We start from the raw sequence: 15,268 nt of genomic DNA on the forward strand, positions 1-15,268 counted from the left end.
CATACAAATATGGGTTGGTGTGGAAGGTAGTATGGGCCCGTACTACTGAAATCACGGACTCATACGCGTATCAGGGAAACCATGACCTCTAGGGTTGGGATGAGAGCTGGTTCCCGGGATAGTGGAATATGTCTGAGATTTGGTGTTTATTTTCAGTATGGAGATTTCAGGGCACGCTGGGAGTGGATCCGGGTCAGGATCAGGAGCAAGAGAGGGAGTTCCGGGTGGGTCTGTACAGCCGGAGGTTATCAGTCAGATGAGTACGCACGAGTTGGATGCAAGGATTCGTGAGGTCCTACATGATGAGGTTGCTGCATTGTTTCGGGCTGAGCTGCCAGAGTTGTTTGGGTCGATCAAGACCGCCATGGTGGAGTATTTTGATGAGCGCTATGCGGCTCTCATGGAGACGGCTGCCGCGGCGGCTACCGCAGCAGTAGTAGCGGCAGGGGGAGGAGCCAGTAGAGGTTTTCAGTATCAGGACTTCGATAATACGAAGCCTCCCACTTTTGATGGAGTTCAGGATCCGATCGTTGCTATGAGATGGTTATCAGATGTGGAGGGATGTTTCTTCACGTGTTCATGCCCTGCTGATCAGAGGGTGAGGTGTGCTTTGAACCTGTTGAGGCTCGGAGCAAAGGATTGGTGGAGATTGACCACGGGGTCGTACTCGGATGCGCAGAGGGCTGCGATTTCATGGAATCGGTTCAGAGAGATGTTCAGCACTCGTTATGTTCCGCAGGTCGAGAGGGAGAGGTTGGCTCAAGAGTTCTTGGAGCTGAAACAGGATTCGGAATCGGTGACGGAAATCACCAGGATGTTTACTGAGAGGGCGATGTTTTGCCCTGAGTTCGCTTCGGAGCAGGCTCAGATGTCCCGGTATCTGAGTATGCTTAAGAGAGACATCAGACAGTTTGTGTCTGCGCAGAGGTGCGAGACTTTGCTGGAGTTGCAGGAGGCCGCCAGGCGGCGTGAGTTAGAGATTGAGTTACAGATGCGTGAGCTGAGGCAAGCTCTGGTTCAGTCGCAGCCGGCAACGAAACGATCTAAGATCGTTGATTCCAGGATGGGAGATCAGGGTGGCCACGTCTGTGGAAAGTGTGGAAGGGGTCATGCCGGGGTTTGTCGGTCCGGTGGAGCATGCCGCAAGTGCGGAAAGGAGGGACACTATGCGAGGGATTGTCGGCAGTCAGTGCCGGTTCAGGATTTGAGGATATGCTATCATTGTCATCAGGTTGGACATTTGAAGGTCAACTGTCCACGGCTTGCTGTAGGACCGGTGCAGGCTCCAGCACCGGCTACGTTGAGGATCACAGGTGGAGATCAGAGTGGAGCGGAGCCCCCAAGGGCTTAGGGTCGTGTTTTTCAGCTTGCTGCTGCGGGTATGGTTCTTTTTGATGTTTGATTATTTATGATTGTTTTGGAGTATTGTTATCTGTTGGTTTCGTTGAATTGCGTTTCGGGTTTTCGTGTGGTATCCGTTGTTCCTTGAGGGTTTGGCGAGTTGTGATCGAGATTTCGTTTTAGTATCTTTTGTTCCCTGAAGGATCGTTATGGTTATGGATTTGTACTTCGAGTTATCGTTGATTATCTTTGTGAGGATTGGTGGCGGATGCGGTGTTGGTTTGAAGGCCAGTTAGATTCTGTAGTCTGAGGAATTGATAGTTGAAGATTGGGTTCCTTTCGAGCAGGTTGTGCAGCATGGGAACATGATTGTATGAAAGTTGTTGGTGCTGGTGAAAAACATTTTTGAGTGCATGTGTTGATTCCTGCAAGGTTTCTTGGGGAGATCGGTGATGGCGACCGGTGACTAACTGTCAGTGTCTTAAGTGGGGGAGAATTGGAAATTCTCCGAGTGATCGTTGGGCCTGAGAGGTTGTTTAGCTGCTTGGGGAATTCAGCGGTATTTCTATCAGTCGAGAGCAGGCTCGTATGAGTGAGTAACAGGCGTGCGGGGCGGAATACAGACCTAGAGCAGTTGATTGAGGAAGGCATGGGAGTAGGCCGGGATCGAGCATGTATGATGGAGATAGAGTTCGGAACCCCTAGAGGGCTAGAACGGTATGCACGGGAGGATTTCCCGAAGGGATGGTTCGGAGTGATGAATGCTAGTTGAGCGGTCCGGATAGACTGTAAGCCGGTAGGCGTACCAGTCAGACCGAAGGCTCGGAGGACGGTCCAGTCAGATTGGCTGAAGGTTCTGAGAGTGGTCCAGATTGGCTGAAGGCCTGGGGAGGCGGTCCGGCCATGCTGAAGACTCTGCGAGTATTGTTGGATCGGATTAAGGTTATGGGTTGCGTATGTTGCAGTGTGATTACATTGGGAGGTCTGGCCCCGGGTAGCAATCTTGAGCAGTGAAGGTAGTGCCTGGGCTTGAGAGTCCCTGTGATGAGAGTCAGAGTAGTTGTGATGCATAGATGTTGGGTACGCTTTAAAGAGGTAATGTAGCGTGGGATGAGCACCATGGTGCCTGTCATGGTGACTGGGCGGACGAGTGGTTTCCTTGATAAGGAAAGAGGGAGGAATGAAATTCCGAAAAGGGAGTGCGAATTCACGGAAGTGAAAGCGGCAGTGTAGAGTTATGATTGGAGTGGTCCGTCAATGGTCGTTGAGTAGTGTGTTGCGGCGGTGGAATAAAAGCTCATTCGACTTGATATGTTGCTTTGGGCGCAGAGGGAATACCGCGGTGTAGAGCCAGGGAGAGGGGTTCGGAAGGGATGCAGAGGGAGAGTCTTGGACTCTCAGTGTGATTCTGATCAGGGTTTTGGCTACGTTTTAGCGGTTCATCCTGGAAGGATGTTCGAGGATATCATCAGTGTATCAGTTTTTCCAAACCTGAGGGTGCTAGAGCTAGATCAGGATGTGTGTGTGTGATTGCGAGAGAAGAACCCGGAGGAGTTGCTCCGAAATGGAAGAATGGGTCTTTCGGTCGTCATGGGATGGATAGAGTGGAATTCGGATCGGGAATCCGATGGTCCGTGGCTGTATAGCCATATGAGTCAAGTGAAGGATGAGAATTGGAGTAGTAAAGCATCATGGGTAATTCTCGGTTGTTGAGTGTGGTTATCAGAGGGTTCAGCTGGTGCTCGGTTTGAGTAGGTGATGGGGATACCGTATGGGAGGAGAAAGTGAGCTTCTAGTTCTATGGTTGTACCTTGAGGGACTTGGTTCGGTCAAGGTCAAGTGGTGCGTCGTGGGAAGTAATTTGAAGATGAGATGCCGAGGGCTTCGAGGGCGAAGCCTAATTTAAGTGGGGGAGAATTGTAACATCCCCGAATCGCAAGAGTAGAGTTGAAGGGCTAAAAGTGTAAGTTTTAGAGGATGACTCGGCGAGTCCATGGCTGACTCGGCGAGTCAGGTCGCGGTCATGGTCGCGTGTCAAGTGGCCTACTCGGCGGTCCCTAGGATGGACTCGGCGAGTAGGTGCTGTATGGAGAAAACCCTAATTTCCGGGGTTGAGCCCTATATAAAGAGCATTATACCCCTCCATAGCCTCCCTTATTCCCCCCTTGAGTTCCAGAAACCCTAAATTCGTGGAGAGATCATTTGTGGAGCAAATTAGAGCTTGGAGAGGTGTTGTTTGAAGAGATCTTGAAGGAGAAGTGGCTTGGATCAAAGGGCTTTGCTTGGGTTCGAGTTTGGCTGCTATTGAGGCATCTTTTGGAGGTAATATCTTCGTCCTTAGGCTGTGCATTCCTAGTTTCATCATTTTGGGGTTTGTGGGGAGTATGTCTTGGAATGTTTTGGAGTTTGGAGGATAGATCTGAGGTTGCTACCTCAGATCTGGAATATTGAGGGCCTAGAGTGCATTAAAGTTCCTGTGTTTGTGTGCTTAGTGAAGTCACCATGTCCCAAACCTTGGTTTTAAGGTGAAAATGGCTTAGATCTCGTTAGATTCACGTAAAGTTTGCCACTTTACGTGATGGATGGATTGTAGGAGGTTGGATCTATGTTTTGGATCAATTGCATGGCCTGAGATGCTTCTGTATGGATTCAGAACGGTGGTACTCGACGAGTCACATGGGTGGACTCGACGAGTTGCTTGAAGATGGCCTGGGACTCGACGAGTTGGAAGAACAACTCGGCGAGTAGGTTGAAGATGGCCTTGGACTCGACGAGTCCATTTGGACTCGGCGAGTCTTGTCGAGGAAGTCCCAATATTTCTGGTTGAGTCGATGAATCGGCGAGTCAAGGGATGACTCGGTGAGTTGGGTGCAAGTGGACTCAGAGTTGTTGGACTCGACGAGTCTTGGGGTGACTCGGCGAGTTGGGTCGCTAATTGAGGGAAGTTCTGAGCATAAGGACTCGGCGAGTCATCGGGATGACTCGGCGAGTAGGGTCAGTCAGGGGTTGACTTTGACTTGTCCGTGGTTGACCAGTTGTCTTCCAGGGGTATTTTGGTAATTAAGGGTATTTATTGAGTTGTATGTTTTGATGTTCAGTGGAGGAGTTTGTGTCAGAGTTCGGAGCAGCGGGATCTTATCCTTTCAGCCGACAGTTTCGAGGTGAGTTATCCTCACTATATCAACAGGGTCTAAGGCACCAAGGCCGGCCCTTTATTGTATTGAGATTCGGTTATGGTTATTATGTTATTGTCTGATGTGTCTGCATCCTGGTAGCTAGGATGGTACATGCTAGGAGGCCTTGTTAAGGTCAGTTTTCCCGATATACAGAGTGATGTTATGCTAGTGACCGGTTAGGTCGGTAACCCGGTTAGGGTAATGATATGCTATGTGATCTGCTTGTTCGGTTTGTTGACTATGACTGTTATATGAATGTATGTTTTGTGCACATGGTTGTTTGGACTGGAGATGGGTTGAGGCGGGTCCTGCTTTGTGCTGTAGGCCAAGATACCCAGGGCGGACCGGTTGTTCCGAAGGCCCAGCGAGCGGTCCGGATAGGCTGTAGGCCCCACGAGGGCGGACCAGACGTGCCGAGGCTCGGGGAGTGGACCAGGCCGACTGAAGGCCCGATGCGGGCGGACCAGTCACACTGTAGACTCGGAGGGTGGACCAGGTGGGTTGAAGGCCCGATGCGGGCGGACCAACCCCACTATAGACTCGAAGGACATGACTAGACCTGGAGGATGGATCCGTTGGACTGAAGGCCCGATACGGCGGACCAGTCACACAGTAGACCCGATATGCATGGTTGTTCTATGTTCTGTTATGTTATGTATGTTTTATATGTTTTGGACCGGAAGGTCGTAGCCTGGAAGGGCGTATACGTGGTTGGTATTTTGGGGGTATCTCACTAAGCTTTCGGGCTTACAGTTGTGGTTTAATGTTTTTCAGGTTCTTCAAGAGACTGTGGCAAGGCGAAGGCGCGATCGTACCGCTCCTCATGATTTTGTAGCAATGTGATTCTGGGAATACTCTAATGACTTGTATTGAAAACCTTTTTGTAAACATTTGAATGAAAATCAGGTTGTTTTGAAAAATTTAAATTGGTTGTATTTTTCGGATGTTACATAAACACCTTCAGCCAAATTCCCATTAAGGAAAGCAGTTTTGACATCCACCTGTCATATTTCATAATCATGAAATGTAGCTATGGCTAGCATAACCCTTATAGATTTAATCTTCGCTACTGGCGAGAAGGTCTCATCATAGTCAACTCTGGGAGTTTGAGTAAAGCCCTTCGCAACCAATCGCGCCTTATACGTGTGTACTTTCCCATCCATGCCGGTCTTCTTCTTGAAGATCCATTTGCACCCGACCGTCTTACGACCTGGTACATTGTCAACCAAGTTCCAAACTTGATTGTCATACATGGAATGAATCTCGTTGTCCCTAGCCTCTTTCCGCTTCACAGACTTTGGGCTTGCCATGGCTTCCTTGTAGTTGTTAGCTTCATCCAAATTTATTAGTGTACTATCACTAATAAACGTATCACCCTCAGCAGTTATATGGAACCTATATAATACGGGTGGAACACTAATTCTACTAGAACGTCTAAGAGTTAAGGACTCGTCAATCGGTTCAACATGAGTTTCCTCCTCGGTTTGAGCGTCAGTGTTAGAGGTTCCTTCATTACTTGATTCTTAAAGCTCTTCAAGATCAACTAGCCTCCCACTGTCCTCTTGACATATGAGTTCTTGCTCTCGAAAAATCCCTCTCCTCGCAACAAAGACAACATTGTCACTCGGTCTATAGAAGAGATATCCAAAGGAATTTTGTGGATAGCCGATGAAAATACACCACTAACGACGAGGTTCGAGCTTGTCGTGAATCTCTCGTCTTACAAAAGCCTCGCAACCTTAAACCTTGATACGTACCAACGAGGGAGCTTTCCCTATCCACATCTCGTGAGGTGTTTTGGCAACCTTCTTAGTCGGGACTAGATTAAGGATATGGGTGGCATTCCTTAAGTCATACCCCACAATGAGATTGGTAACGAATCTCGACTCATCATGGAACGAACCAAGTCCAACAAGGTTTGATTGCGCCTCTCAGCCACACCATTCAACTGTGATGTCCTAGGTGGTCTCAATTGTGAAACAATTATGTATTCCTTGAGGTAGTCGTGGAACTGGATACTAAGATACTTACCACCTCGATCTGATCAGAGCATCTTTATCTTCCTGTCCAACTGATTCTCCACTTTTTATTTAAACTCTTTGAACTTTTCAAAGGTTTCTGACTTGTGTTTAATTAACTAGATATACCCATATCTACTATAATCATCAGTAAAAGTCACATAGAAGCGGTTCGTATCCCTTATGGTGGATCTAAAGGGCCCACATACATCGGTGTGTATGAGATCCAATAAACCCTCACCCTTTTCACAAGTACCAGTGAAGGGTGACTTGGTCATCTTTCCAAGTAAACAAGACTCATACGTATTATCATCCCTAAGGTCGAATGACTCCAACACTCCATCCTTTTGGATTTTGGCTATACGCTTCTTGTTGACATGTCTACGAAGACAATGCCAAAAGCATGCTTAATCCAAACCATTGGAAGAATCGATATGCAACACACCATTTCCTAAGTTGTCTACAACCATCACAGTTTCACATATACCATTACAAGGCAATGCTTCAAAATATAAAGTACCATTAAAGAAAGTATTAATAGAACCAGTTTCATTATTAAATGAAAATCTAAAACCTGGTTTATACAAAACATGAAAAGAAATAATGTTTCGTGTTATTTCTGACGAATAGAAACAATTATTCAAATCTAAACCTAACCAACTACTAAGCACTAAAGAGTAAACTCCAATCTTGATGACAGGCAACACTTTCCTATTCCCCATGATCAAGTTTATCTTCCCATGCTCCACATCCCTACTTCTTCTTAGACCCTGCAAATCAGAACAAATGTGAAAACCACATCCTGTATCGAGGACCCAAGACATAGCATGTGATGAGTTATTAGAATGAATAGTATAAATACATGCGAAGGATGGATTTATCTTCCCATCCTTGATATCTTGTAGATACTTCGGGCAGCTTTGTTTCCAATTCCCTTTGTCGTGGCAGTAGAAACAATCTGCATCCTTTGGGTTTGAAGAGGGAGTAGCGGAACCAGCCTTGGTTCCACTAGAAGAGGTACCATCTTGGGACTTTCCCTTATGATGGCTCTTAGAAGGAGCCTTCCTCTTCTTTCCTTTTCCTTGCCCAATAGCCAAAACAGGGGCAGCAGCAGTAGGAGTGGATGCAACAGATTTTCCTTTTAGACTACTCTCAATAGTCCTTAGCAGGCCTTGAAGCTTGCTTAGAGTGACCTCCTCTTTGTTTATGTGGTAGGTCATACGAAACTGGTTGTAACAAAGAGGCAGCGAGTGTAGAATGATATATATGGCCAACTCCTCATCAAAGTTGACATTCAGCTTTAGCAAGCGGTCCACATACCTTTGCATTTTCTGCAGGTGGGTCGTGATGGACTCTCCATCCTTCATTTTGGTAATGATCATCACAGCAATGATCTCGTACCTTTCCTGCCTAGCGCTTTGATGGTACATGTCCATCAAATGTTGGTGCATCTCGTACGGATAGTAGTCCTCGTAGGACTTTTGGAGTTCAACAGTCATTGTTGCGAGCATGATGCAATGAACCTTTTTAGCATCTTGCTCATGAGCCTCGTAGGCAACAATCTCTTCAGGAGTAAAAGTGTAAGTGTCAATCTTCTTCAGCTCCTTATCGAGAACATACTCTTTGTCCTCGTAACGGGTGACCATTCGAATGTTTCAGGTCCAATCGTTAAAGTTGAACCCATTAAATATCACCCTCCCACACAAGTTCATGAGTGAGAATGAGTCGGGAGGAGTTGAGCCAGAAGCATTGTTGTTTGGAGTAGACATCTGAAAAGGAAAAGAGACAAAGTTTGATTAGATAAGAATCCCCAATTAAACACCCAAATAAGAAATTAGGGCTAGGACCCAACACAATTATTTACAATTCAGAAGAGGGATGTCGTAATCTAATTGCAAATAATTTGAAGGTAAGTGAATGACGATTCACTAATTTCCACCATGAAAAGCGAAAAATACAATTAAGTTTTAAATGAATTGAAATTCCTAGATTCTTTTGAGATTCATTGATCTTTTCAATGGCATGTTTAAATCTCGATATGCCCTTCAAGTTTGTGACTAGGATACCAAGGATCACAAACAAGGTGTGAATAACCATGCAAATGTACTTGGTACTCTCAATGTCATTTACCCCCTAACCAATGTGTCGGTTAACCACACACGCTCCATTGATCTATGATAAACATCGAGCTACCCTTCGCCACCTTTGCTAGTCCGAAATTAGTGTGCCGAACAAACCACACACGCTCCACTAACGACTTGGCAATGTGCAAAGTGTAATTTCATAGAATAACATCATTTCACATTTTACCTAAACTAACTAAGATTGGGATTTTTGTAAAAACATTTAGTTACTTTATTAAAATTATTATACTTATTAATGAGGAATTAGTTGCCCTATCCTACCCGTTCGGCTAATGACCTTCCACCAGTCAAGGAAGCGGTGGGTGAGAGTGGACACCCATCAAACCACCATTTTATAGGCAGTAACCTTATACCCCCCCCCCCCCCCGCGGCCTTTATAGATCGGCTTCGTGAATGAGACCTACTAACGGTGAGACTAGCTTTATCTTATATATATGTATAATCATTACTCTTATAATATTATAATAGTATAATGGTTGAATTTTAAACTTGTAAAATTCTAGGGTTTAGAATTTAAATGTTTCAAAATTAAAACTTTTAATTAAAATTAAATTCCAAAACTTGAGGACAAGTTTTGAACTTTTCAAAACATCTTTTAGATTAAATTTGAAAAATAATTAAATATCATATAATAAATATTTATCATATAATTTGACCTAATCCTTTTCTTGAAAAGATAATTCAAATCAAAATACAAATAATTAATCTTTATCATATAAAACAATTAATTATCTTAATTTGGCAATTATCCTTTAATTTGATTAGGATATCAATTACCATACCAGAAAAATCTCATTTTAATTTGGAAAAACAATTTATGGTAATTATCCAATTCAAATTAGGGCAAAATTTTCGAGATTTAGCAACAGAGCTGAACTCATATCGTGACAGGCTCTGTGTCACGTCGTTTGTCCAGACAAAATCCAAAAAACGAAATTTCAAGCTTTGAAAATTTAACCTTTGCATCAAATACAATAGAACATCCTAGGCTCTAATACCATTATTGGCTTATGAGTAAAACAACAATCCTATGTTACACATGCAAACCCTAAGGCTTTAGATCTAGTTTTTCTATTTGTACATGCAACAATTATCTAAAGCTTATAAACCCTATGTTTAGCATACAAAACTCAAAAATCATAACTAAAAACAAAGTTAGGAAATTACCTTTCAATTGTAGCTTGAAGATCCTTGAGTTTTGAAAACCTAGCACCTCAAATGTGATGCCTCTAATAGATCACAAACACCAAAACAATTGGAGAATGTTGGAAAGAGAGGGGAAGGCTAAAATCGACTCTTGGAATCCTTCTAGGGTTTCTGGTAGTCAAATTCTAGTGCCTAATGGTCCCTTATATAGCTGCAAAGTTAGGGTTTCAGTCAAAGACCTAATCCAGTTGCTTAGGCTCTAAGCAACCCACAAGATCCTTTTAGAATCCCTAGCTTGGACGATTTCTATACGGGCTCCCATATGAAATCGTCCATCCCTTTGTTAAGGGATCCACAACCCATATTGCAACTATCTTATAATTACAATATCAGTCCCCCAAGTTTAATTCTAAATTAATTCTTGACCAATATTAATTAAACAAATATGATTTATTCTTTAATATACTATTCATATAATGTATTAATAATAAACCATAATAACCTCTTTCTCCATTATTCATCCAGTCAAGTTGTTTTGGTGAAGACAGCCCAAAAGGACCATGCTACCATTGGGTCAAGTACATACCAAATATAGTTATAGGCTTAGACACCTAATCTAACAGAACCATTATTTTTCGAATTTATGCAACAATATGACTTTTAAGACGAAATATGCCTCAAAAATGTTTTATTCTAGGACCAACTTGCAACATAATTGCTTAAATAAGCATCTAAGGCTATTGGGAGTGGTTACAGTCAAACCACTAGCCAACTCAACGCCATGTAAGTATTTTAGCATTCCAAAACCAACCCACTAGATTGTGGAAATGGTGTTCACCGGTGAGTTGATGGTGAAGGGGAAAAAATGATGAGAGAAGGAGATAAATTGGAAAGTGTCATAACCATTGGCCAATCATCTTACTCGTCTTCATTTGTCTTGGCAATCATTTCACAGCCAACCCACCAGAATCAGGGATGGTGTTCACGCGTGGGTTGACTTGCCACATAGGATCTCACGCGTGAATTAACCCCCCACTCCGGATAGCCTAAAGGTTGTCACGTAATGAGGTATATGGTTCCCCACTTGCAATAATACATATTTTGGTCCTAATAATAAAACATTGTTACATATTTCATCTGAGAAAACTACGTTGTTAAATTAATTGTAGAAAGCATTAAACACTATTCATAAACAAGCATTTAACCCTATTTTACATGATGAAAATGGAATACTAAAATAGTGAAAATGAGCCTTTCACTATAGATATACTTCTAATTTTTATTACAAATAACCATATAAATTGTCGAAAGTGGTTTGTTTTGCATATCTAAATGTTCTATTGATCTTAAAAAGTGTTACTTTACTACTGAATTTTAGTATGATGATCACAAAACTAACCCACTCCTTTTGGTAAACCATGTGGAAGTATAAACCAATTCTCTATTAAATTTAACTTTGTAATCCTAAAATTATATATTTTAATAGTTCGGTTACATATATTAATATTCTTAGCTTCGATTAAACAACGCACGTTTTTAACACAGAAAACAATTTGTCTTTCATGGCTATTAACGTCTAGACCGATAAAATCAATTCTAATAACATTCATGAATTTTAATTTGACCCGATCTGGAATAAAGGCAAATAGGTAAACGATTGATGCCGTAATACATTATGCCAAGTTTTTTGGCTTGACTCATTAAGCCACTCTCCATATTAAGTCCAAAACAAAGAGTCTACACTAAGAGCTTAACCCATTAAGCTCATCAAGTCCAATATGGTATCTTAACAAAAACAAGCAAGACTTTGAGTCTCAATGGTTGCTAGAAGAATAACCTTTTTGCAGAAACAGATATCATCTTTAAACATATACACAAATATAACTTAATACCAAATCCAAGTGTTTTAAAACAAACCATTAAAAATACCGATCTATTTTTTTAAAATTAAAATATAAACATTTCAGAATCACAAAATAGCACATTTGCCACTTTCAGCCCTCTTCCGAAGCTCCTCTGTCTCCTTTTGAGCTCTTTCTAGATTCTCTCTAAGCTTTCGTATCTCATCATTTGATTTCATTTGAGCAGCAGAAGCCAACTCTTCAGCCTTCAACCTTGCAACCTGTTCTTCTGCCAATTGCTGTTCAAGTCTGGAAGTTGTTTCCTTCAGCCTCGACTCAACCTTTAAAGCAATTAAAAAAAAAACATTTACAAATTACAATTTCAAATTAATATCAAGAAATCAATTAGCATTAAGAATACCATTTCAGTGATTCGCTTAAGCTGCTCTTCATATGATTTATTCATCTGCTCTGTGAGCTCAGATATTTCCTGTTTGCTATACCCTTGCAAAGATTGAACTTCTTCTGTTTGTTCATGAAGCTTCCTAGTACCTCTCTGTTAATTACAAATATATATAGTTAACAAGTGGAGTTGGAATTGTTGTAGTGTAAATAAGAATAATGAGTTTCACCTTCAGTTCATTGAAAATCTCATCCGTATATGGCTTTCCATTGTTCTTGGTCAACACCATGTTGACTAGAGAGAGAAGTTTATTCACTTGATCTGCTTTCTTCTTTTGATCTTTTGTCCTGTTATCGAAAAGGACACATCTGTCGCCACATAGGCTAAGGGTTTCCTGAACAAAATAATCGAATAATAGTTAGCTAATCCTTTTCAATTAGAAAGATTTAGAAAGTAAAATAAAAGGATACAACAACAACTACTTTTTGCTTTAGAAAGGAAAACATGTGAAAAATACCATCTTTCATTTTCAAATAAGACACAAAAAGGTTACACATAAGAAAAAATTTGTCAGATAAGCCAAAACCAAACATGAAAAATGAAAATAGCATGTGATTAATCACCTTTAAAGGTAGAGGACAGTCTTGTAGGAAATCTTCCAAAGTCTGTTCGTTTTCTTCAAGTTCATCACCACCAGTAAAAACCACTATCATATAATCATTGATTTTGTTACCAAACAAAACCCTCAAGCTATTAATTGCAGCTTCTTCTTCTTTTGAAAACCGATTCCTGACTGAAAGGACAACAAGAACAGCATGTATACCCTCCCTAGCCATATTGATACATTTAACAATCTCCATCCCAATAAATTCAGTATCAACAGAAGAATCAAAGAGTCCTGTAATGGAGATAGGGATTAGGTTATATCAAGATAAAAACCAGCATACGATTCTATCAATAAATACCAGGAGTATCGATGACATTAAGCATCTGGCCATCTTTGAGTACAGTAGTTCTGAGCTCAGAAGTACTGGTTACACCAGCTGAGCTTGCCCTTGATAGGAACTCCTTCTTCCCAAGGATGCTATTCCCAGTTGCGCTTTTTCCATTCCCTGTCCTTCCGACCAAAACCAGAGTTCGAAGACCATTCAAAGGAGCAGCGAATTCCCAATCGTCATCGATTGAAATTGAACTTCCCCCCATCGTATAAAAAGCTATATATTTAGAATTTCAAACTCAGTTAGAAAAGACTTGATAAATATGTTCTTGTAATAAACAGATGCAAATAAAATCAAAGATCTGATGCTAAATAAATGCTGACAAACTCGATCCACAAAATTGATCTACAAATTATTATTTTTTGCTCTGTTTTATCGTTTATACGAAAACCCATAGTAAAGCAATTCTAGATCGTTGTAAACCCTGGAAGATCATAAAATCAAAGTCCATCTAGATCATTGTAAACCCTACCTGGAAGATCAATTATACTATGATCTTGATCAAGCAACGAACATTTAAGTAGAAAAATTCCAGAATAGAAAAGAAAGTACCTGACAATAGGTATATCTAGGGTTTTAAGTTATTAGAGAAGATGCTGAAATTATTGTCCAAGTCCACGTTTGGTGCTATTTATATGTACTCGGATAAGACGTCAAGAATCGCGCGTCACGTACGAACTTATCTGTTATCTTGTAGTATATCATTTAAAAACACACATAAAAACTATTATATTATCACCGTAAATATATATAAAAACTATTAATTATCATTAATATTATCATAATTAAATACGAAATGGATTAATTATGAAAAAAAAATTTGTATAATTAATAAATTTTATATTTAATTATGATAATATTTATCATAAATAATAGTTCAACTAATGTTTTTTATGTACGTTTTTAAGATATATGTTAGAAAATCCTTTGGATCAAGAAAACACTTCTTTTAATAATAATAAATAAATAAATAAACAGAGGTATGAATTAATAGGCTTATGTTAACAAAAAAAAAAGTTTAGGACTTCAAAAATGGGATTTGAACAATTTTTTTTTGCACTTTTTGCTTTTTATTTTATTTTTATTTTTTACTTTTGAAAATAATTTATGAGCTAAGAATAAACCAATCAAAATATATAATATGTTTTTAAAATATGTATATAGTACAATCAAATAAAAAATAAAAAATTAGAAATGGGAACTAACAGGTGTGTATTTAAAGGTTAACTATTAAATAAATAAATAAAAACTCAATTTTGGACTAGGGATTTGAACAAAAAATTTGTTTACACTTTTTACTTTTACTTTTTTTTTTTTCAACTGATGTATAAGCTAATAATAAACGAATTAAAATATATAATATGTTTTTTTATATATATGCATAGAGTACTTTTTAAAAAAAAATTCCTTATGTTCCGGATGATATTTCAAAATATATTTAACATTGGCTTTTCAATTAAATGTAAGCATTTATATTGTATATACTTTTATTTGTTTTTTGTTATTTGTTTTCTTTTTGTTGTTGTTGTTTTGTTTTGTAAGATTTTATTAAAAAAAAACAAAGTATTTTGTAAAATTTTGAGTTGATTTTTTTTTCTTGAAGTTCAAGAATAGTGTGTGTTTGTATACATTTTTTATAATAACGGATTTTTATATATTTATATATTTAATAAATACCTATTTTTATAAATAAATATTTAGTATACAAAAAAGTTTTTATATAGAAAATATAAAATTGTTTTATGTGAAAATATGTTTTTTTTAATATGATTTTACAAAGAAAAAACATATTCGAAACAAAATTTTGAGAAAAAAAAAAGTTATAAAAAAAATTAAAGTTAAGGTGAATTCATAACAAAATTCTAAAATTTAAGTCAAAATAGTATATTTTGGACCAAAATTATAATAAAATTTAAAATCTATACCAAAAGTATAAATTTTGGGCCCAATTTGTAATAAAATTTGAAAGTTGGATGACCTTTTGACAGGGTAAAAAAGTTAAATTGAATATCATTACCGGTTTTTTGGATTTAATTAAATAAAAAAAAATATATAAAAACTGAATCGATTATCAGACCAATATGTAAGGATTTTATTGCAGTTTTACCTTGTTTATATAAATAATTAAACTCAAACCAACAAATTAGTTAGGCCCCGAAGGGTGTGTTCCCTCTCTTTTTGTTTGTCACGTCATTCTTTAT

General features: G+C 39.6%; 1 protein-coding gene across 2 annotated transcripts; it reads right to left on the reverse strand.

Moving 5' to 3' along the window:
• Nucleotides 1-11,696: 11,696 nt before the first annotated feature.
• LOC145001224 (P-loop containing nucleoside triphosphate hydrolases superfamily protein) lies at nt 11,697-13,737 on the reverse strand. 2 transcript variants are annotated; one of them, XM_078960579.1, is made up of 6 exons: nt 13,620-13,737; nt 13,035-13,283; nt 12,693-12,967; nt 12,299-12,463; nt 12,088-12,222; nt 11,697-12,007 (listed from the first exon to the last, which is right to left on the reverse strand). In XM_078960579.1, exons 2-6 carry the CDS (start codon nt 13,270-13,272, stop codon nt 11,795-11,797), a joined length of 1,026 nt encoding a protein of 341 aa, XP_078816705.1. In that variant the 5' UTR covers nt 13,273-13,283; nt 13,620-13,737; the 3' UTR covers nt 11,697-11,794. The 2 variants fall into 2 exon arrangements, with proteins under 2 accessions (XP_078816705.1, XP_078816706.1); XM_078960580.1 differs by having other exon boundaries at nt 13,540-13,658.
• Between the last annotated feature and the right edge of the window lie 1,531 nt (nt 13,738-15,268).

The sequence above is a fragment of the Lactuca saligna genome, chromosome 6 (assembly GCF_052625555.1).
Source record: "Lactuca saligna cultivar CGN05327 chromosome 6, ASM5262555v1, whole genome shotgun sequence".
NCBI classification, from domain to species: domain Eukaryota; kingdom Viridiplantae; phylum Streptophyta; class Magnoliopsida; order Asterales; family Asteraceae; genus Lactuca; species Lactuca saligna.